Source organism: Penicillium diatomitis, assembly GCF_028827545.1.
Source record: "Penicillium diatomitis strain IBT 30728 chromosome Unknown utg000002l_segment0_segment0, whole genome shotgun sequence".
Classification (NCBI taxonomy): domain Eukaryota; kingdom Fungi; phylum Ascomycota; class Eurotiomycetes; order Eurotiales; family Aspergillaceae; genus Penicillium; species Penicillium diatomitis.
In genome coordinates, this window is record NW_026623174.1 from 1,584,162 (window position 1) to 1,606,309 (window position 22,148).

At 50.9% G+C, this 22,148-nt stretch overlaps 8 protein-coding genes across 8 annotated transcripts; 2 read left to right on the forward strand and 6 right to left on the reverse strand.

The window, feature by feature from the left end:
- Window positions 1-191: 191 nt before the first annotated feature.
- N7539_001675 (uncharacterized protein) lies at window positions 192-1,027 on the reverse strand (the record flags this gene model as incomplete). The annotated part of the gene is made up of 3 exons (XM_056931278.1): window positions 192-676; window positions 740-881; window positions 944-1,027. 3 exons carry the CDS (start codon window positions 1,025-1,027, stop codon window positions 192-194), a joined length of 711 nt encoding a protein of 236 aa, XP_056793309.1.
- Window positions 1,028-3,017: 1,990 nt separating this feature from the next.
- N7539_001676 (Protein pns1) lies at window positions 3,018-4,807 on the reverse strand (the record flags this gene model as incomplete). Its single annotated transcript, XM_056931279.1, has 2 exons — window positions 3,018-4,364; window positions 4,508-4,807. 2 exons carry the CDS (start codon window positions 4,805-4,807, stop codon window positions 3,018-3,020), a joined length of 1,647 nt encoding a protein of 548 aa, XP_056793310.1.
- Window positions 4,808-5,721: 914 nt separating this feature from the next.
- N7539_001677 (putative GTPase activating protein (Gyp3)) lies at window positions 5,722-8,133 on the reverse strand (the record flags this gene model as incomplete). Its single annotated transcript, XM_056931280.1, has 1 exon — window positions 5,722-8,133. One exon carries the CDS (start codon window positions 8,131-8,133, stop codon window positions 5,722-5,724), a length of 2,412 nt encoding a protein of 803 aa, XP_056793311.1.
- A 3,247-nt stretch (window positions 8,134-11,380) lies between these two features.
- Window positions 11,381-12,114, reverse strand: N7539_001678 (putative ubiquitin conjugating enzyme (UbcB); the record flags this gene model as incomplete). Its single annotated transcript, XM_056931281.1, has 3 exons — window positions 11,381-11,704; window positions 11,898-12,014; window positions 12,088-12,114. The coding sequence occupies 3 exons, from the start codon at window positions 12,112-12,114 to the stop codon at window positions 11,381-11,383; spliced, it is 468 nt and encodes a 155-aa protein (XP_056793312.1).
- Window positions 12,115-12,768: 654 nt separating this feature from the next.
- sec11 (signal peptidase complex catalytic subunit SEC11) lies at window positions 12,769-13,709 on the reverse strand (the record flags this gene model as incomplete). Its single annotated transcript, XM_056931282.1, has 6 exons — window positions 12,769-12,937; window positions 13,017-13,048; window positions 13,118-13,151; window positions 13,211-13,305; window positions 13,363-13,536; window positions 13,638-13,709. The coding sequence occupies 6 exons, from the start codon at window positions 13,707-13,709 to the stop codon at window positions 12,769-12,771; spliced, it is 576 nt and encodes a 191-aa protein (XP_056793313.1).
- Window positions 13,710-14,914: 1,205 nt separating this feature from the next.
- N7539_001680 (uncharacterized protein) lies at window positions 14,915-16,742 on the forward strand (the record flags this gene model as incomplete). Its single annotated transcript, XM_056931283.1, has 5 exons — window positions 14,915-15,159; window positions 15,226-15,247; window positions 15,315-15,388; window positions 15,448-15,777; window positions 15,836-16,742. The coding sequence occupies 5 exons, from the start codon at window positions 14,915-14,917 to the stop codon at window positions 16,740-16,742; spliced, it is 1,578 nt and encodes a 525-aa protein (XP_056793314.1).
- A 198-nt stretch (window positions 16,743-16,940) lies between these two features.
- On the reverse strand, window positions 16,941-18,262 carry N7539_001681 (putative RTA1 domain protein; the record flags this gene model as incomplete). Its single annotated transcript, XM_056931284.1, is given in 3 exon segments — window positions 16,941-17,232; window positions 17,244-17,658; window positions 17,824-18,262. The coding sequence occupies 3 exon segments, from the start codon at window positions 18,260-18,262 to the stop codon at window positions 16,941-16,943; spliced, it is 1,146 nt and encodes a 381-aa protein (XP_056793315.1).
- A 1,114-nt stretch (window positions 18,263-19,376) lies between these two features.
- N7539_001682 (uncharacterized protein) lies at window positions 19,377-22,068 on the forward strand (the record flags this gene model as incomplete). Its single annotated transcript, XM_056931285.1, has 5 exons — window positions 19,377-19,727; window positions 19,788-20,838; window positions 20,893-21,020; window positions 21,075-21,599; window positions 21,664-22,068. The coding sequence occupies 5 exons, from the start codon at window positions 19,377-19,379 to the stop codon at window positions 22,066-22,068; spliced, it is 2,460 nt and encodes an 819-aa protein (XP_056793316.1).
- Between the last annotated feature and the right edge of the window lie 80 nt (window positions 22,069-22,148).

Here is a 22,148-nt window from a genome sequence, read left to right on the forward strand (position 1 = left end):
GTAATTGGAATGGCAACCATGGAAAAGGCTCTGCAAGAAATGAGCACCATTTACCGTTAACAAATCACCGGAGGAATCAAAACATCTCGAATATTCAGGTGTCGCATACATGGAGGTGAGACGAAGAGACGATTGTTCTTTAGATTGATCCCAAGTCGACTCATGAAAATCGCATCACAACGACTTCGCTCTCACAGTGCGACCATCAAACCCATAACAATGGTAGCTCCAATAGCAGCAACTGAGCCCTGGAGCGCATTGACTCGGGGCGCGGCACCCTCGAAGGTGTAGATGCTAGGGCTGGCACCGCTGGGGCCCGGAGTAGCAACTGACATGTGAGAGCTGTGCATGGCGGACCATGAAGCTGAAGCGGAAGGGGTAGGAGTGGCCCAGGCGGCCACACCGGAAGACATGCTGCTACCAGTAGGGACGTAGACGGGGATCTGAGAGGCGTGGGCTCGGTCAGCGGGGTGAGAGGTGCTCTTGCAGCTGCAGTCGGTGCGAGTCTCAGTGACCCAGACAACGCTGGTGGGAACATTGTTCTCGACAGAGGCACTGTATGCGCGCTCGTTCAACACACGAGCAGGCTCCATGGGCGAGCCGATGTGACGGGCAGAAGATGTATCCTGGGAGGTGGAACTGGTGCCACAGAGGGAGCTCGCCCAGGCAGCCAAATCTAGATACGTCATGTGAGCCTAAGTTCAGGTGATACGTTGCGGGGAGGCGGATGATAACTTACCAGAGCTAGATACGTCGCAGGCGTCCTTCAGAGCGTCGGAGATCTTGGTCAAGGCGTCTTGGTTGGCGCAGAAGCAGTCCGAAGAGCTCTGGTTGGAGCAGTCGATCGTCTTGGATCCGCTGACGCCATTAATCGCAGCGGTCTATGAACACCCTATTAGATACGTAGATTCACAGACTTTCTCTTGCCGGTCAATATACTTACGGCGCAGTCAATGAAATCATCAGTGACGCTGGTACTTGCCAGAGCAGTGCTGGCGAGGAAGAGGGTAGCAATGACAGTGCGCATTTTGAAGGAGTGTATAGATTGGTCAGAAGACTGGAAGGAGTGTGATGATAGTGACTCGCACGATCAAAGGTCAAAAGAAGCAGATAGGAATGAATTGGTGACTCATGTGAAGGGCCCCCTTTCGAGGCCATCAATTGCGGATTAAATAGAGGCTCACTTACAGCATGAGTGCCACATTGTGGCAGCCATTCGTATCCCTTGATGCCATGAAACCTGATCGCGGGCATGGTGGATGCCTTCAGACTCGAGTCCTCATATCTAGGGCGAGCCAACGAGATCCGGTGCCCGTCGTGTAAACAAGCTTTCTTTGGCAAATCGGCAAGATCTTCGCCTGACATGTAACGTTCTTGCTGGAGCTGCGCCTTTTGGTGAGCCGGTATGAATCGAAATGGAATGATCTAGGAATGTACCAATCAACACCCTCCTAGCCAGGAATTTATCTTTGTCGGTGGTATCCCTAGAGACCACAGGAATTCTCCGAGGAATTCAAGTGCACATGATTCTGTCCCTCAAAGTAGCGGCCTGAGAGGGCTTGGATGGGATCAATCTTGTCTGAGGTGTCCAAAGTGAAGATGCTCTCCCTAAGGGACCCCACTGGAAAGGAGGCAACAGCTCTCGTGCAGCCCAGAAGGTCGAGCTTGACTCCGATCAATTAGGACTCATTCAACTTGATACGGAGGCGGCAATCCGATCTAAACGGCTGTGTCGATCAAAGGTCGCCTTGGCTCTCCGCATTACAACCCTTGAAGAATTCAGTAGAAGATCGGGGCGTTTGTCGATATGATATCCCGCTATTGATAGCCATGGATTCTTTTTCAGCAGGGAACACCTGGATGTGGGGCGCTGCTGGCTTCATTGTCGAGGAACAACCTCTCGCAACGTACGTCTCGACAATGAAAGGGTTTGAATTAGCCCGTTCTGCATCAATGAATGATGATGGTCGGAGTCATCGGGCAGGGGCAACGTGTGCGGCAGGGCAATAACTTGTGGTAGTGTCAGACTCAGAGATACGGAAATGGAGCTTTTTCAAATGGAAGAGCGTGGCAGACCATGCCGGCCTTGATCGATGCACCCAATGATGGCAACGATCATTCAAGAGCCTGTTCCTCTAGTTTGGTCCTCACCAGCACGTCCACAGTAAAGGTTAGCGGAACTGGTGATAGAGCTCATACATGATTGGGGTTGAACGGGGCCGGTCTCTTCGTGAATCAGTAGGTGCCTTCTACAATTTGGTCCTGAATGCGATCCCACCTGGTTATGATGGCAGATTGAAATCACATACCTGGAATTCGGATCTCCGAAAAGACATGTGAAGGTTGGGACCATCTTCATGAACTGGATGCATGAAGGTAACAGGACATTACCTTATTCTCAGCGGAATGGGATCTTGTCGTGCGTTTGCCAATGGAACTAGCTAGGTACAGCAAGTGTTGACTGTCTGTGGAGAACCCAAGGAGCGAGGCGGCACTTAAGGTTGACCTGAACTTGGAAAATATATCGTGAGTAAGGCAGTTCTGGGATTCGGGAACACCCCGACCACGAGTGGTGCCCCAGCTGACTCTACCTGCTTCGAAATATTTCCACATGCAGGGGTCGCCAGGCTCTTCCTACGTAGATACCTACTAGGACGCTTGATTGTAACGGGGTAGACATTCCAGTACCGACTTATTGACTTGATGATATGATCGAATAAACTTCACCAATGACCTTGATCCGAGGTCCATGAGTCCTTCCATGTCATCGGTCACAAGATGCCTCTACCTCGCTGGACAGACAACAACAATGCGAGGGAGAATTTTGGAGCAAGAAAGGTCAAACTCAATGAGAGAGTAGCATTAGAAGTTCATTAATATACTGATACACGTGTCGCGTGAACATAAATTAGATTCTAAAAGTGATGTCATTCCACTTCAGTAAAAGCTACATGCTCCCGTCAAAAGTGCCGAGCAGTCACCATTCATTGCATTGCGACAAGATGTAAAGGACCACCTCACGCATGAATGGCTTGCTGAACACGAGGGTACAGCTGGACCAGCTTGTAATAGATGTCCGGATGATCGTTGATCATGACTTGAGGATCCCAGCCCATGGCAACAAAGATTGTTTCGACGCCGCTACCGATCGGAGTCAAGAACACCTGGCAGATCTGCAAGCCGATCACAAAAGAAAACGCCATAATGACTGCGGTAAAGTCCCCACCGGTGTTGTAGGCGGGGTTGGTGAATTGCAGGTACAGGTAGGCAAGCAAGGCACAGACGTAGGCGACGAAGACAGAGCCCATGGTCAGGACAGGGCCAATCAGACAATCTTGGACCAGAGCGTCTATTCCACGGTCTTGCATCATCTTCCACGTATCCTTGGCAGCGGGGATATACGCTTTGCCATACAGAGCAATGTGGCAGAATGCATACCGGTTGAACAGTGTCACGAGCCAGTCGAGCAGAGAGATGAAGCAGCCGAGAATCCAGATAAAGATGCTTCCCACAATGTTACCCTGTGCGGCTTCTTGCCGCTGTGCGATCGAGCAGGCCTGGCGGAGCATGTTGATAATTGCAATGATCAAGCTTCCAAAACTGATACTCCCGAACGAGTAGGTGGTTGCGCGGCGGAAAGCGCCTCGAGTGGAACCTTTTGGCATACCCCCGGCGGAATTGCTCCAGAAGTACCAGGCGCCGTAGATGCCCGCAATTGTCGTGTGCACCGTGTTCTTCAGCCACTCACTGAGCCAGTACATGGCAAAGGTCACGTACACGGTCAGACCAATGACTTTTGCTGTGCTGCATCCACCATTCGCGCAGGAAGGGTTGGTGCCGCCAGAATTCGGTTCGTAGGCCACATATATGGATACCAACGTCACCGAGAACCAGGCAGAGAAGGCCACGGTCGCGAATCCACCCAAAGCACTGACTAAGAAGACGTGGCCATGTTTCCGAGCCACATCCATGGTCGTCTGTAACATGAAGGCTGTGAACGGAATTCTGGGTATCCAGCTGATGAAACAGATGACAGCGAAGACCCCGAAAATCAAAAAGACGATCCCGCCGCCGTATTGCTTTCGAACGAGGTAGTAGATACTCGTGGCAAAGGCGAAGACAATGTTGAGGATGCCGGTGACCCAGATGAACGTCTTGGTAAAGTAGCGAGCTCCCATGAAATATGCCCAAGAGAACACGAGTGCTACACACAGCACAAAAATAAACAGCACGAGGGTGTTGGTATCGAGCGAAAAGTCATTCCCAGACCCATAAATACCACCTCCGTTGAAGCCTTTGTTGGTAGCATATTTGTGGATCGTCAGTCCAGAGATAGCAACGTAGCCCAGGAAAACAGCAATCAGCTGGGAGGCCAGTCAGCACATCATGAGTCTCCCTATCTGGCTCCGCCCAACTTGGTATACCACAAGCGACGGCTGCCCTTTTCAACGGTCTTGCCCGACCCAAATCGGGTGGCATTGCTGCCGGAGGGTTTCATCGAACTTACCAGCAAACCAGCCCAAATATCATTGTACTTGGGCTTCTGAATCTTGAAAGCATCATCAAATGTTGTGTACGGTGGAGGGTTGTCTCCATACGGAGGTTGCTGAGGCTTCATCTGAGGCCCGTGCTGCTCATAACCATTGGCTGGTCCTCCATAGTTCATAGGGGGCTGGTAAGCGCCATTCGGTGGAGGTTGATTGTAGCTGCCCGGTTGATTTGCGTTTGTTTTCTCATATGAAGGAGCTTGACCTTGGTCTGCAAAGTTCTGACTGCTATCGTAATAGCTCGCAGCTTGCCCACTCATGGCGCTTTCTCGAAGATATCTGTCTCACTTTCAGACCTGCTTCCGAAGCTGAGACGTTGAGAAGTTGAAGGTAAGGGGAATATGGTCAGATAGTTTCTGTCAGCCCCGTGCACGTCGGGAGGGTAGGCAAGAAGCTTTATTGTACGCATTAGAATGTATGACGACATGTTGGTGTGAACGTAGGGTCGCGCCGAGTGACTATTGAATCCACGACTGGTCCGCCCAATTATCAGCCTTAGTGAGAGTGCCGATCCATCGATCATCGCAGATTGTCGGGCCAGTCCAGAATTGGGGGTGATGGGACATCGCCCAGAGCTCCTGAGCGAGGATTTCTTGTTTTCGGGCTTCCTTTAATTCATGCCAAGACAGCGTTCGAAAGACGCTTTCACTTCGGGCTGGCCTTGGCGCGGGTTAGTCTCGGCATTTAGGTACGACCAGCGACCGAAGTGGTCCATTGTCAATTACTTCATTTACTGGAGACTCTTCCGCAAATCATAAACCATCCCGAAATCACGAGCAATCCAAGTCAGTGACCATTAGTCCACGATGAAGTTGATGCACAAGATTATGACGAACAAAAAGAAAATCCGGCTCTTAAATTGGTAAGGCGCCGCGCTGACGCTGAGGTATCAGAAAAGGGTGAATGAGGTACAAGACCGGAAAGACAAACAGTCTTGAACAAATGCTAAGAGGCCAATGAATTCAAAAGACAAGGAGTTGGCTCTACCAGTTCGAAGACGCACTGAGAGAATATAACTGGGGGTATTTGAGCAACGCCAGATACACTTATGACACAGATGAAAGAGACAAAAACCGGAGGAGGCCCGGCACTGTTATACTGTCACAGGGCGAACACACCCTTCGATGCACTCAAATGCATGTATTACGATAGCTCCAATGCGAGACGGGCTTCATTATTGAGTGGGTTCTCGGTGAAAAGCATGCTGCCTGAGGTTGCGCCAGGACGTGGCGACCCGGTTTTCAAGATCGGGGCTTCGGTTTCGCGACTCATTCGGGAAGTTGTCGGTCGCAGACTGAATCTGGCCTTTGCTGAACGCAACGGACCGCCGAAGCTTTTCTTGCCGAACGGCAACTCGCCGCGAGGCTCGCAGTTCTTCAATGCGCCCCTGCCCAACGCGGTGGCGACGAACAAAACAGTCTTCAAGAAGACTGTTTGCGTCTAGCAACCGTTTGGGCACCGTCTGTATTACTTGGAAAACTTCCATAGGATCCGAAACGGCAATGATATCTTTCTCGCAAGCTTTGAAGATGGCCAAGGAGACTCGAAAGAACGTTTTAGATCCCTCGTAGAAGAAGATATCCCAGACACGTAGGGTCGTCTCAAGAGGCAGCGTCCCAATGAAAATCGACATGAGCCAGTTGGTGAGGCCAAGCGTGATGTCGGGTAGTCGCGAATTCACGTTCAAGGCCGGTGCCTTGCCACGACTGGTTGTCGAGCCATCCATACTGGAGATCTTGCCGTAGATGGATGGCATTGAGTCTCGGAGTAAGACCATGAGGATCCACAAGTCAATATTAGCACCCTCCAGGCTCACCTCGTGGGTGCCAGGCAGATAGCCAGTGGTGATGATGTGAAGCATCCAAAACGCTTTCTCTTCCGGGAGAAAAAGTAGAAGCATGCCCGTGATGAAATTGAGCGACTGTGTATAGCCGACCTTTGGATTATGGAGCGCAAAAGCGTATAGTACACGACGCAGGGATTGAATCATCTGCGTCTCAGTGGTGGTGTTGGGGTTTGAAGACCCACTCGTGTCTGATTGTTGCTCGGGCTTGAAATGAAGATTGTCGGGGAAAGTGCGATGCAAATCTCGCTCAATGTGCTCTTTATCGTCATTTGTAGGCGACGACATGACTTCATCCACGAGCTGGTCGTATCGACCAGGGTGGCGATTGAGAAGCTCGTGCCCGCCGGCGTACCAGAACCATGCCGCGCCTCGGTACTCGGAGGGAATCCCTTTTCGAACAAACCTTTTGACTTTGGACGACTGGACAGGAAAGGAGGTAGGATTGGTAGTTTGAAGACCGTGCTCTTTCATCATGTCATGCCACTTCGTTCGCCGATGCGAAGCGTACTGGGAATATACAGATTTCCAAGCTTCATACTGATCTAATGTGACGTACTGAGTCGCTTTCCGGAATCCGTACTCGTCACGGGTGGTGTTGGCTGCAGCAAGTGGTGGGGGTACTTTGCCAGGAATTATGATTTTGGAAGGCTTTCGCTGATGGTCTTTCAACGAGGGTGTGGACGTTTTGAGCGGAGGTTTCAAACCGGGCTCGAGAGAGTCATCTGCAGCAGATGGAAAAGACGGAGTATGGGGTGAGGGTACAACATCCGGTGAAGCGATAAGCTCTGGCGAGTGCTCAATAATCGAAGGCGGGCCTTTATTGGCACTGACTTCATCGAGTTGCTGTACCAGCGGCGGTGTAGGATGTGAGTTGATGGATTCGTGGTCGTTTGAGGTCGGTGGTGGAGGAACACATTCCTCGAGTCCTGTATCATGCGTCGGATGATGAGACGTGGCTACTTCTTCCTCGTCCGCTGCTGCCAAGGTCGGCGACGTTGGTTCCTCAGCCACATCACTGAATCCATCAAGGTACATTGAGATCGCGTCCTCTACGCTCATACCTTGATCTAGTTCGCATGGCGCGTCCGGTGTGTCCGGGGATAGGTCGGTAATAGAACTGCCTTTGGTAATCACACTACTGCGCTCGGTACCGGATTGTTGTTCAATGCTAGATCGCGAAGTCACTGTGGAATTGAAGCTGGTACGTAGCTCGTCGCTTTCGGCGGAGCCCTTTGACGGGAATCGCGGCAAAGGCAGGCCATGCGCGGAAGCATCTTGTGCCCGCTCAGGGGACATGCGTCGCCGGGGGCGCCGGTTCGGCAGCCGCGAGGTCGACATCGAGATTCGAAGGCCACCTCTTTGGGGGGGCGCGTTGCGGTGGTTTGGCCGATCCATGTCCATATCGTGGCCCTCGTGATAGTACCGCCCCGGCGGCCCTCGATCGGCGGTTGTTGAGAAGTGTGGTGCATGGCTCATACCCCTGGCCTGGGATATGCCGGGTGGAGCATTTGCTCGATGCTGTGTCGGAAAGCCTGCTGGCGGAGGAAGAGGTGAATGCGAACGGGGCGGAAGGAAGCGCGGAGAGCGTGGAGACATTATCCGAGTCGGATGAGCGTTGTGCATCCCATGAGGATCAATCAGCAGGGGGTCTGGTCGTGGTGGGTAGGCTTTTCGACGCCCTTGACGATCAAGATCACCCAAGAAGGGTGGATGTTGATGGTTTCCATTTTCTGTGGCCATGGCCACGATCTTGCACCCAGATCCCGCTGGACATTGGTTTTCGTGGCTGGCGAGGGTAAAATCAACGAGAACGGCGGAGGCCTCTCTGTCGGGCACGCGTGTCACAGATCAATTGTTTGAAATGAACGTCGTCGAAGATGCTGGCAAGAAGTGTACGCGGTACACTGCTACTTTCACGCAAGATGCAAGCGTCGAGAGAATTGGAATGAAGAGATGGCCAGGCATGAGCGAGTCCCCCATCGGATACCGAACAGAGTTGGGGCACGGGGTATCTGGAAGCAATCAAGCACCACGGAAAGGACAGAAAGGTAGCGAAGGAAAGAATTTCAAGAGTTCCCACAAAGCCTGCCAGAGGAGTGGTATGAGGAAGCAACAAGACTGTGCGATGAGCAAGCTGGGACAGAAACCAGCTCGGTGTTAATCAGTCGATTAGTCGGGGCAAAAATCAACAGACCGAATCCAGGCTAGCGTCACATGACGTAAAGTTCATTTCAACGGCGGTTTCAGGATTCGCAGGGACCAACTCGGAAAAAATGCATCTTGGCGCCCAAATAGAGGTGATCGGGAAAAAGGAGGAGCGTATTGATGAAGAGGCATGTCCAGACCAGTCATTGGGTGAGGCTTCGCGCGGTCACACTTGGCCCGTCAAACCCAGATTAGTGGCTGCTTGACATCTCATGCGGCGTAATTTCTTATGCTGGTGCAGTACAAGTCCGCTTGCCGGGGTATCAATCTCTCTCTGTCTATCAGGCAAGTTGCAGGCATGCAGCTCTCTCCTCAATAGGTGCAGCATGCATAAGTTAGTTACTACTTGGTTCACAACAATGTGGGTTATTTCGGCCATAGCTCGGATGTGGTATATCGTACTTGTAGTCGCCATGTCAACCTCGAGCGCAAGATAGATCCCGTCCCGCTCATATACAACCATCCTGTTCGCGAACCCTCCGTGAAAACGCCCAGTTCGGCAGTTTCATTAGCTTGGAAGAGTGATCCACTTGTAGAAAAAGTTATACTACTGGGCCCCTCACAGGGCACAGAAGATGTCGTTTCATCACAAGCGGACTCGAGCAGGCCTTTTGGGGTCGGGCTCCAGGGCAACGTCGATCGACATTTTATTTGGAAGCAATGACGATTCTCATGGGTGGTTCCAATGCTCACCAATGGTCTCCAGTAGCAATGATGCCTGCTATTTGAGAAGACCTCATATTTCTCGCCGATCTTCTAGAATATAGCGGTGTTGGCTTTTGGAAACATGCGCGGCCTAGACCAGCAATCCGGGCGATCTTCCGGTTGGCCTACGGCAGCTTATGGTTCCTAGTTCCTACACCGGTACACCCTTATACAGTATTGAGTATAGTGTATAGTGTATACAGTAAGTAACTAAGTATACACTGAGCAAAGTCAAGATAAAGCTCGTCGGCTGTTCCGCAAGACTACGGCAGCCTTGAGACCTCCTCTATGTGGCTCGTCATACTCGGCTGTCCTGCCCGCTACCCAACGCCGCGACGGCATGTTCACTTCAACGACCAGCTCCCATGGGCCCCGGCTCTGCTGCTCTTCTCTGCCGCGATGGTACCTGGCAAACCTTGCCGGTGAAGGACCCAATGGGGCTTAGTCGCAATTTCGCCCGGCGGTTGAGCGGTTGAGCGGTTGAGCATCCACTTCTCGGATGAACCTCAATTGGAACCATGTACTTTTGCGGGTCCGTCCGATCAACTCGGCCCAAAGAGACTTTGAATCCAAGGGCTGAGGACGAGGTTCTCATGCAACCGTGACAGCATCGATGTGATGGCTCTACTCGCAGAGATTGAGGGACGGCCATACGATGCTGTCATGTGTCGACAGCTGTCACACCGTGCGTCGCTTTCTCGCCTCGTTGAATCGGGGCTTGGCGTCAAGGTTCGACTGTCAGAGATTAATGGCCTCGTTGGAAGACTGATGCCCCCATTGGCAATGTGCCAGCATCAGTGTAGGTCAGTGTCGGTGAACCCCTTCATCTCCTGTGCAGTCAGGGGAAGCATCGTTCCATCAGATACACTGGTCAAACCGATGACAGTTGACTAGTGGATGTGTCCACTGTCGTTTAACAAAGCCACCGAGACAGCCCTGAGAAATGGGCGACATGGCGGATCAGGTTAATTTGTAAGGGATATTTGTCGAACGCACGAACGCATCGTTCGTGATGATCTATCGCTCCGTTGAGGGGGTCAAAGGAGTGTATCGGTGTACACCTCACTTTTGTTGTTCTAGCGTCTGTCTGCCCTTGTACATACACCTTCTTCTTAGGACGCAACGTGACATGGACCTGACACACAGCAGTAGCACTACTAAGCTACAACTACACGCAAAGCTATGGCTCGCTATACCGCCCAGGTCACCTGTCCGTGGCTATTCTAGCTCCGTGGCAGAATGCGGTGGTGGAGCAAGCGTCGCACATTATTTGACTCCCTCCAGCAGCGACTGACGTATGCCCGGATATTCCTGGAAGGCCGGGTCAAAGTCATGGAATCATTTGTGGAGAGCGGAACCACAACATTGAATGATGCATACCCTCTGAAATGCAGTTTTCTGTTACATAGAGACGAGACAAACGCGAGAAATGGGCCGTCCATGCATCAATGATATCGCACAGACCAGTAGCTGGAAGCCTGGAACACCTGCAGGGTGCCAGACGCAATGTGTGACTAAGTGGTGGCTGGTTGACTTGTGTTGAAGCTCCTGTTCCAGACATGTCGGGAACTATAGGGCTATAGTCATCTATTTCCTAACGGTTGGAATGGGTTGATTGACTGTGGGTTCGGTTAGAGAAACTTGTAAAACACACACGACTCAGTGCAGTGACTAAGGTATTGAGTTCCACTAATCCAAGGTATATCATCTGCATGTAAAACATGTCTCAACGATTCTGTGTCATGACTCCCTGCCGCTCATCAGCCGCCCGGGGGTTAGGGGTACTCGGGTAAGCCTGAAGCAGTAGAATATGGTCCCCAGGAGGACGCGCACGTAACAGAGCCCAGCAATTAGAAATGCCTCTGGACAAGGAAGTCTCGCAAATGTCGTGCAATTAACAAACATATTTGTATGATGATGAGTAAGAGTAAGAGGTACACAGTCGTCACACGACCCAGCTACAACCTAAGCTGCAGCCAGAGGTAAAGGGACCTGGTTTTGCATCAAAGTTCATCAGGAGTCTGGCATATCACCGGTGCTCGCAGCAACCCCCGATACTTCGAGGACTTGACTTCTCTCACTGGCCCGACATGGCCCATTTCCGAGTCCATTCCCGCGCAATCTCATCGTAGCGCTTCCGGTCACTCTTGTATTGTTCGGCGATCCGTCCCTCAACAGCATCATCAGGCATCGGCTCTAGAAGCAGCTGGCGCGCAAACTCCAAAACTGCGGCAATCTTGGAGCTTGGCTTCCACTCGTCGGCTCGGAGCATACCCAAGCACATGCTTCCCTTTTCGTCATTGGTGACATTTGGATGGTAGATCTTTGTGCCAAAGGAAACAGTCGGTGGCTTGAAGGGGTACTCGTTGGGGAGGGTGAGGTTCACCAAGAATTTTCCACCCTATAAGAGGCGCAAGAATGTTACATGTTAGCGTTGTCCTTCTGGCGGTCAGGTTCATCAAAGTGACGCTGGAGGTGCGCAGTGACGCTTGAAGCCCGCCTTGCACCATGCTTTCGCAATGATCTGGGCCTATAAGGGCCGATGGCGAGGAGACATCTCCCAGTTGCGTCTTTGGATGAAGTCGATCACGTACCTCGTATGGCGACCCTTCAGGCCCATTCATGAAAACCTTCCATTTAAAGAGATCCGCCTCATCGGCCAATTCGACTGAGATGCCCTCTGGCGGGCTTGCAGTGAGCTCACTTAACTCCTGGTTCACGAGCAAATCAATCAGTCAACTGGTTTGCGCGATCGAGGGTAAAGGGACTATAAAGGGGCTTTACCTTGCCAATGCGCTTCTGACTGGCCATCTTGAAACGAGCAACTTGGGGTTCGATGGTAGAGTTGTTGTGCACGTGATGCCGGATGTGGGGGGTTCGGAGCGGCGCTCGGGGGGATTCTAGGTAGGTCAGCTGATGGGGTGATCTATGGACGGCGGCTCGAATTGAGATACTGACTAGAGAGGCAGAGTTATCCAATGGACGAGTAACTGGTACAATCAGTAAGGCAGTGTTTACACCAAAAGGACTAAGCGGGATGTTCATTCAACTCCGGTATCAAGGCAAACCGCAAACGAGGGGCTGTGGCGGAGTTGGCCGCGGTAGCTTAGAAGCTCTTCTAGCTTGTAAAGTGGAGTGAGCGGACGTCAGTCGGGTTGCTTTGACGCGCCTTCACCCAGCCGACGAGTAGCATCTAATCTAGATCATAAGCTTCAACCACTGAAAGAGTTCAGGTAATGAGCCCACAAATTAGTGGGCCATGCATACTGTACCGCGTACGCTATACGATGTACAGTGTACATTTGTTGGAAATAAAGTTGCTGGTGCTGGTACATTGTTGGAGAGTATGTGGTGTTTTGTTTGAAACACCGCATAGTACTAGGCTCCTTCGCTGTCTAGTTTTGAGGGAAGACTGCATGGCGTATGACTTGAGAAATCGTTGTCTACCCATCTATAGGTGACTGTTTACTCTCGCTGAAGCACAACCATCAAGCCCATGATCCCCAGAAGCACTGACTTTAGCCATGGGTATTCCGAGAGCATGATCGTCACGTATCCTACCATGGGAATGTACCCTCTTACACTCCCTACAATATCCTCAGCGCGGTTCAGGTGGTCTTGACCTTGGGCGTAACTGTCAAACGAGTAAAGAGGGTCAGCAATCAAAAACTTTTGGAATTCACCAAGGTGCAGGGAGCCTCGTGTCAACTCACAGCTCCGTATCGTCGGCAACATTGTTGTCACCCTATCCACGGAAAAGCATCATTTGTCAGCTGAAACCCGCCAAAGCCTCCTCCCTCCGACATGAACGAACCTTGGTGAGAAGCATATGAGATGACGTTGAATCACTGAGCGATTTGGAGGTCAGCGTGTGGAGATCTTGGATCTGGCCCAACTTAATACATACGCGGTGACCTCCTTCACGACCTTCTTTGCCTTCCCCTCGATCTCAGGGAAGGTTCGGACGACACGGTGAACGATGGGAATATCTTTGCCTCGCACCTGCCACGAAATCAGCACAACAGCAGCAAGCATTTCCGTCCGGTCGTTTCCACTCACATTGTATACCACGACTTCTCCCACTTCTGTTCGAGGGCTTCGATTCCATAAGAATAAAAGATCACCTCGTTGGAACGCTGGCTCCATGCTCCCGGAAAGAACAACCACAATCGGTGAATTTGAAGCTGACGCGACAGATAGACCTTTCCATAGCATGAAGGCGGTCGACAGCACCTAATAATTGATGAGACTCCGGGTCAGTGTCCGATTCATACAAGCCAAGACAAGAAGGAGCTGCTCCAAATGTCTGTTCTTCACGGGAAGACTTGACGTACCAGGGCAAAGTTGAGCACCTGGGCTACTGTCGTGCGCGCATTGTTGAGACTGTTTGAGAGAAACGACAGCATGGTTTGGTGAAGAAGGCGACCGGAATTGGAGATTGGCTCATACAGAGCTGTGTTGATGGTCGACTGGGCAGAATATTGCGGAGAGGTGGCCTCGCCGCTACGGCTCGGCGGTACATCCTTGGCGGTGAGCCAGGCCCGACGATGTACCCTTTGGTACCGATTCCGCGCACCCGAGTGAATATAGTTACCGATAAAGGGTGGGTCACACTTGTGCTTATGAGGTCGGAGACTAATGAAGGTATTGTGCCAACACAAATGATTGCTGTCTGCCTGTCCGTACTGGTTGTCAACCGCTCAAGGTTCCAGAAAATTGAGCACCAATTGTATGAACAATATAGGGATAAGCTAGGCCGCGTCATGAATTGAGATTGCTTTTACGAGGCTCCGAAAACCCGTACACCCTTGCGTGAACTCAGTACTTGCCACAGTATACTATTAGCTTTGACAGACCATGATCTAACCTTGATTACCCACAGCTCGATCAAGCTGCAAATCAGACTTCAAAGGGGTTCTTCGCGTAGATCGAACAACCTGATGATGACTCTGTGCCGAGCCTAGCGTCGAGAGAATTTTCCAGCGCAAGGTAGGATACGCTACCTAGTTGCCCGAGACTTAGCTATATTATGCTGGAATAAGGAAAAACGAGGACAGTGCTTATTGGAGATAATGAAATGATGATTACATCATAGTGCACGTAAAATCTATTAATGTCTTCGGCTTCGCAAGGACGCGACAAGGCCGATCGCCTATGTATAGAAGCGCTTGAGTTAGGTGAGCCCCTGCATTCCACCGAAAGTATCTCGACGATAATTCATCCCTAGCAAGTACAATCACAGGATAGTAGTGAGCTGTCCTCCTAGGGCAGTATGAGTGAGTTGACAGCTGATGTGGGACATCAAGTGATCGGAAAGGGTCAAAGGGACTCAACTAGAAAGGGAGTGTCGGGGATTTTCTTACGCAGAATGGATCCATCACAGTAGTCTTACCCAATTGGAAGTAAAAGCCGATTCTCCAGTATATCTCAATAGGTGGACGTCGCATTCTTCACATCCTGATCCCCTCTAGCGTCAGATGCAAACTAGAGCAAACGGATATGGCTGGAAGACTTAATGCAGGAATGAGTCTTCTTGTAGCCATGAGGGCTCTGCTTGTTCAATCTCGAGCAGTTACAATATCGGTCAGATCCCATTATCACTGCTGTTGACATGGCCGATGATTACGACAGCTCTTCAGGAGAACTTGTACTGTTCTCCAATGACAAGGATTTGCTCGAGAAGACAGAACAGCTTGAGAACTCCTTGCAAGACTACCTGCAGGGTCACAAACTCGAATTGACATGCGACAGAAAATTTATTCGATGGGGGAGAGACAATCCTAAGCACCCTCGGAACTGGTCTGAAATAAGGAAAACATTCGACACTGGTGTCATCTGCGCTTTGGATCTATTCGTGTACGTTGGTATCTCGAAGCCTTTCAAGAATACTGATCTTATCTGACGTAAATTGCATATTCGCAGAACAGCCAGCAGCACAGCAGGTGTAAGTTTATCTCATCAATACTATGGTCCTTGCTCAAGTTGTCAATAACTCACACAACCATGCGCAGTCCGCAGCAGCTACACAGGCTAAAGATGAGTTCCATCTGAATCAAACGATCTCAACATTCTGTTTCGTAACGCTGTCAGTGCACTCGCTCTTTCTAAGTGATAGCGAAGAAGCTGACAATTCATCATCCCAAGATTTCTTCTTGGCCAATCCATTGGCACCATCGTCTTTCCACCGTGGTCCGAAGCATTTGGTCGGAAGAAGACATACTTGTTCAGTGCAGCCTTGAGCAGTATTTGCTGTCTCGTGATAGGTTTAGCACATTCACTGACAGCAGTGATTGTGATGCGCTTCATGGCTGGGTTACTATCCGCAGTACCTGGTACTATACTGGGTGGAAGTATTGAAGATATGTTCAACTCGAAAGCTCGTATTTGGGTTATCTTCTTTTGGACAGTGGCGTCAAACATTGGTTTGATAATTGGTCCCATTACTAGCAGCTACATCATTGAGCTGCTGGATTGGTAAGCTCACTACTTCATGTGCGGCTGGATGAGAGAAAAGCCACTAATCTCGATTCAGGAGGTGGATGTTTTACGTTTACGCCATTGTCATCGGTTGTATCACAGCTCTTCTTTGCATCGTTCGAGAATCTCGATCCTCCTATATACTCACCGGCGAGGTTGACCGGCTACGAAAGACTGTTCCAGCCCTACCCCCAGCTCTCAATCATGACCATTCTCCGGACCTGCAAACTTTTGTCCGTGACGCCTTGTTTCGTCCAGCTCAGCTTTTCTGTCAAGAGCCCATCATCTTCACTATAGCGATGATGATCTCTGTCGCCATGTCGCTTATCTACATATTCACCGAAGCCCTCCAGCCGATATATCAAACAATGGGCCTCTCTGCATCCCAGTCGTCTCTCATATTTCTGTCTCTCGGAATCGGCACCTGTCTGAGCGCCTTCACCCGCATTCTCGACTGCTACATCTTCAACAGACGCAGAGCCCAAGGCAAGCCCATTCGACCAGAGGACAAGCTGATGGGACTAGCAATCGGAGCCCCGTTCTTAGCCATTGGTCTTTGGTGGTTCGGCTGGACCATTCCACCCAAAGCTTCAGGATCCCGGCTGTTATGGGTTGCGCCAACGTTATCTCTTGTCTTTGTCGGCTACGCTTTGACTGAGCTTGATACGGTGCTTTATGGCTATATCTCGGACAGTTACCTTAGTTATTCAGCGAGTGCGACAGCTGCTGTTGCCTTTTTGCGAGGGATTTTGTCGGGCACGTTCCCGCTGTTCACCAGGCAGATGTTCGCTGGGCTCGGTGCAAACATGGCCGTTTCGGTGCTTGCGATAGTGGCTACAGTGTTTTGCATCGTACCGCCGCTGTTCTTGTGCTATGGCGAGAAAATCAGAAAAAGAAGTCGCTTTGCGAAATACAGCTGGGAGATCCAGGAAGAGCTGGGAAACGATGAAAGTGACATGTAAAATTGGGAATTGGAAGAAATGGGGACATCCTCTCCCCTCAAATCTGGATAATGTGCAACGAGACAACTCGAATGATTTAGGGTTTTCAATAAAATCCATTCTTGCAGAGAGAAAAGAATCAATACAAGATTAACTCCGACACATATGGAAGTAGACAATTCGAGGGGCACGGACTCATATCAAACCCAGGGCTGGTATTTAGACCTTGGCTCCGGCACAAGGGGATACCGTCCCATCTGCTGAACCCGATTCCCAATATTTGGCGTGTCTGTCACGCCGGAGAATCAAACCGCAGATATCAAAGGGATCAATGAAAGTCATAATCAAACGGCGCGGGTCCTTGTATCCCGGTCCCTCAATTTCTGAAACTCCGTCTTCGGCCAAGTATACCGTGTTAGAGAGAGGAAGGGAATGCATTGGATGGAAGGCATTCAGCAAAATTCTGTTGCAAAACATGAGCACCGCCTCAAACACGCAGAAATACCACTCGCTCTACAATACAGGGCTGATGTCTTCAGGCTTGCGGTACTGAAAAACCCGACTGTGCGATAAATGGTCCGCGTAGTGATGAGGGTCGAGCTGATGTAGAGTACGATAAGAGCCCGTCTGATCTTCCGATTGAAGACTCTATTCTTCACACAGTTGTAGTGAAAGCGACCTGCCATTGTGACAAACGCTACCATCAAGATGATATGTAGCAGTAAAGCCGCCTTCAACAGTGCCTTGCCTGTGCTGACACTCGTCGGTGAAGAATCGGCTCCAGCAACTTGTGCAGCGCCATTCGCAGTGCTTGCCTCGATCACAGCACTGACTGTAAGGAGTGGTGAAGACACGACCAGGGTAAATCGACGAGTGGTATGGAATGTAGTACAGAATCCGGCCGAGAATAAGGTAGTAGGTGACCTCATAGACAGGACTATGAGACAGAAGATTTAGTAACATTTTCGGATGCGCATTGAGGAAAAGTTTTCAAGCAGGTCAAGACACCTCCAGTGCTCATCATGATGGCGGACTTCAACAGAAACCTTTAAATCGTAAGGAACTGGCACCGCAAATACTTGGCAAAAAGATAGAATCCTACTTACGGTGCAGCGAGAAGTGGCACTGTACTTGCAATGTATACCCCTATATTGCCCCACTGGCCAAAGGCTCCAATAGATCGCATCACGACCTAAGCCTGCGGCGAAAAGGAGAGCGGACCAAGGCAGGAGACCGGTCACTTTCCACGATTTGTACTTCCTAATCACAGAGTGATTCTTAGCCGGGGCTTGCAACTGATGGTGGAGGGACACGATTATCGTCAACATTGGGCATTTGCGGTGCACATACCAAGTCTGATACAGGTGGACAATCTCTGAAATTGCGAAGAGGAGTGCAAAGACTATGGGAGCTCCTTTATCAGGGGCATAGTACCATAGACTCCCATTTTCTGGCGAATAATTGGGGGTCAACAAAAACACATCGGGATCACGAAGCACCAAAGGCTTGATCAACTTACGATATGAACGAGATTGATGCATCTTGCTTCATTGGATGTGATTTCTCACTCGGGGTAGATTTGCATGTATTGAGTTGGTGAGCTCTGCTGGAGGATGCCGAAAGGAAGCATATAATTATCCATGGGTCACGAACGAGCCGGGTGGGATGGGAACAATCTCCAGTGAGGTCGCTTTCGTGGAGTTCAATGTTAGTTTCTGAATGGTATAGCTTCTGCCTGCCTAGTCTGGTGGGCTGTTGTCGGTTATTTATGTCGATGTGAGTAAGTTCATCACGCAGGAGGGTTTTCAAGCCAACACGAGATTACTGTTTTGGGAATAGCATTTGAAGGCGCTGCAAAGCCCTCAGTATATTCTAACGAGTAAGATCTCGTGAAGCCATTGATGTCAATCTAAGTCCGACGATCTACATTTGATCATCCCAAACTTTGGTTCCACGGTGTGTATCGCCCGGTGCTCGTAAACCGCGCTCGACGGAAATTGCAAAGAATATTGACTGACGTCGATCTATGAGCAGTCTTGGGCATGATCGAAAAACGACCCTGCGGACAATAAGGTGACCAGATCACATCATCACAGTACCGCCAAGGTACTACTCGTGGTCCAGTCCGGCTTAAATCTTTCTGTGGCAATGTAAAAGTGAGGCGGCCTGGAGTGCGTGTTCGGTAGTTACCTGTGATGTACCTGCATGTCAGATGGCGGTACATCGAGTCGTCCTGCAGGAGATCATGGCTGTGCCAGGCAGGACCGATACTCTGGATCAGCTCGTGCCTCCAAGGGTCACGGCCCACTTCTGTCTGAACCTCACTTGACATCCTCTCCAATTCTCACTCGGTAAAGCCATCTGATGGTTCAGCCAGGGTTTCCATCTACAGACTTCAAACGACTCCAGCAATGAGAGGCTCAGCGCGGTCAGAGTTGGGTGGGTCTGACCCGCCCGGCCTTGTAACTCTCTGTCTGCTGGTCTTCGGTAGAGTCTCGTTGCCGGGGAAACACGAGACTTACTCGAACGGGTAACAAGGCTCAATGACACCGATTACTGTCTTGCCTCAGCTCAACGGCCAAGAGGCAACCCGACTTACAGCGGCCAACTTCTGCACGCTCGCCATATGCTCTTGACTGAGCGACCAGAGTCATAATGTCGACAAAACCTCCTCAATCATCTTTATTCCAGGTCTATCTACGGTTGAGGCCTCCCATGAGCCCGCATAATGATGACAACGAACGATTCATCGCCGTCGAAGCTCCACAGGCCTCAGAAGATGAGCAAGAAGATTATGCGCCTGCGCCAACCCATATCACGCTCCAACCGCCTAATGATACACGAAAACGCGCAATTGAGAAATTCGGGTTCACGAAAGTGTTTGAAGAGCGTGCGACTCAGTTGAATGTATTTCAAGACACCGGGATGGAGTCAATCGTTCGCGGGGTATTGAAGGAGGGTCGTGATGGACTGGTCGCCACGCTGGGAGTGACCGGTAGTGGCAAGGTATGGCCAACTGTCTGTTCATTTGAGACCCATATGTACTGACTACGATCCGCGCTTAAGAGTCACACCATCCTTGGTTCCAAATCAGAACGCGGTATCACGCAGATGGCCCTGGATGTCATCTTCCAATCCATCGGCATGGCTAGGACGAACAAGAGCTTGACTATAAGCCCCATGATACTCGCGTCCTTGGCCACATCCGACCACTCCGAGGCCCAGCTTTTCTCCGCTCAGTCCTTTCTCGATGCCGTCTATGGCGAGCCTAACGCCGGTCGCAGTTCCAGAGCACCAACACCTTTGAGTCCATCTCGTGCGAACACCCCATCAACGGTACGGAGCCCTGAACCCCTGAGCCCCCAGAAGAGGAGTCCGGTGAAGCACCAGCATCAATCCAGCTACCCTGTGTCCTTTCCAACTCGCGGGGATTCAGGTTACCCATGCGGTGATGAAACCTACACTCCCATTGACTGGAGCGGAAAGCCCTCTGCCACACCATCAAGGGTGCAATCCACCAAGATTTTCTCCCCTGGATATTCCACCCCTACCCCTTTCACTCGTTCAAAACCATTGGAGAATCGCTTTACTAAACCACGATTTTCCGTCTTTAAGGAGCCTGCCCCTGCGCTGTTATTTCCCCGTCGTCAACCCCGTGAGCGCGCAGTGACGAGCCCAAGACTCCCTGATGTTGGCCACCTTACTATAGACTTGAGCCCAAACTCTGAATATGTGGTACTTGTGTCCATGTATGAGGTCTACAATGACCGAATCTTCGATCTCTTGTCGCCATCAATTGTTGCCAGCCAAGGTAACGCCATGTCTCGCGGAAATGCTCACAAAGACCGACGTCGACCATTGCTTTTCAAGTCAACCGAGGGGTCCCCAAACAGAAAGTTGGTCGCAGGTCTCCGCAAAATCGCCTGCAGTAGCTACGAAGAGGCCTTGGCCATTCTCGACGTTGGTTTGACTGAGCGGAAGGTTACAGGGACCGGTGCGAACAGTGTCAGCTCGCGGAGCCATGGTTTTTTCTGTCTCGAGGTCAAGAAGATGGTGACGAAGCGACACGGAGAAACGAGCTGGACAGGGCATACTTTGACTGTGGTGGATCTAGCAGGTACCGGTGCCCTTTTCATCCCGCCATGCTTACTCAAACGCTAACACCCGCCAGGCTCTGAGCGGGCAAGGACTGCGAAGACAGCCGGAGCAACACTCGCCGAGGCTGGCAAAATCAATGAAAGTTTGATGTACCTGGGACAATGTTTGCAGATGCAAAGCAACCTCCAGGATGGCATAAAGGTACGGAGTCGTGTTGCATCCAAAGAGGAGTAGATTACATGCTAATGAACTTAGACGGCCCTTGTTCCATATCGACAATGCAAGCTCACCGAGCTTTTGTTCTCCTCTTCGTTCCCATCATCAAACCAGATGTCTCGGGGGCAGTATCCGCAAAAGGCGATCATGATCGTCACGGCTGATCCGTTGGGTGATTACAATGCTACATCACAGATTCTTCGCTACTCAGCGCTAGCACGCGAGGTGACTGTTCCGCGCGTTCCATCACTAGCAGGATCCATCGTTTCCGCGACGTCTGAGCGAAACCAATCGACCAGTGGACGTGTTTCGCTAGACGATGGTTTAGCCGAGGAGCTTGAACGTGCGATGGCCGAAATTGCTCGGTTGACCAAAGACTGTCACAACTTTGCAGTTCGATTGGCGGAAGAGGAGATGGCGCGCTCGGAAGCTGAGATCAAACTACAGGCAGCCGAGGATCGATGCGTCATGATAGAACAGGAGGTGCGCGAGGAGTGCTGGGCCGATATGGACGAGCAGATGGAAAAGGAAAGAAAGCGTTGGCAAGCAGCATGGGACGAACAGGTGAGTCACTTTTGTTTTTCAACACGACCAATGCAGAGTCTCAATATACTAAATTTGATTCCAGATCGGCCGAAATGATGAGCTCGTGGACAAGAAAGTTGAGTTGGTCTCGCGTGGTTTCAATATCTACGAGGATCCTGAACCGTCCGCCAATGAAAGGATTGAGGACTTGGAAAACGAGAATGAGCAGCTTCGCCGCCGGTTGGCTGCAATGGAACGCGAAATGTCTTCGCAGTCTCCTACGCGCAAGCCGCGCGCGAAGCATGCGCCGTCGTCACCCAAGGGGGCCATTAATCGTCTGGGACGAGGCAGCGAGATTGACAACGCTATTCAACGTGTGAATCAGCTCAATATCACGGATGGCATGTTCTCCGTACCATCCCCTGTGCCCAAGTTGGCTTCACCTGGCAAGAAACTCAGAAAGATTTCCACACGCAAGTGGGATCTCGCGCCAGAAAATGAGATCTAGGGACCCTGTCTCCGATGGGCTTTTGTTATGACTTTACGACCTGATTCCTTCAATTTGGAGCAGTATTCTGGATTCTTGTG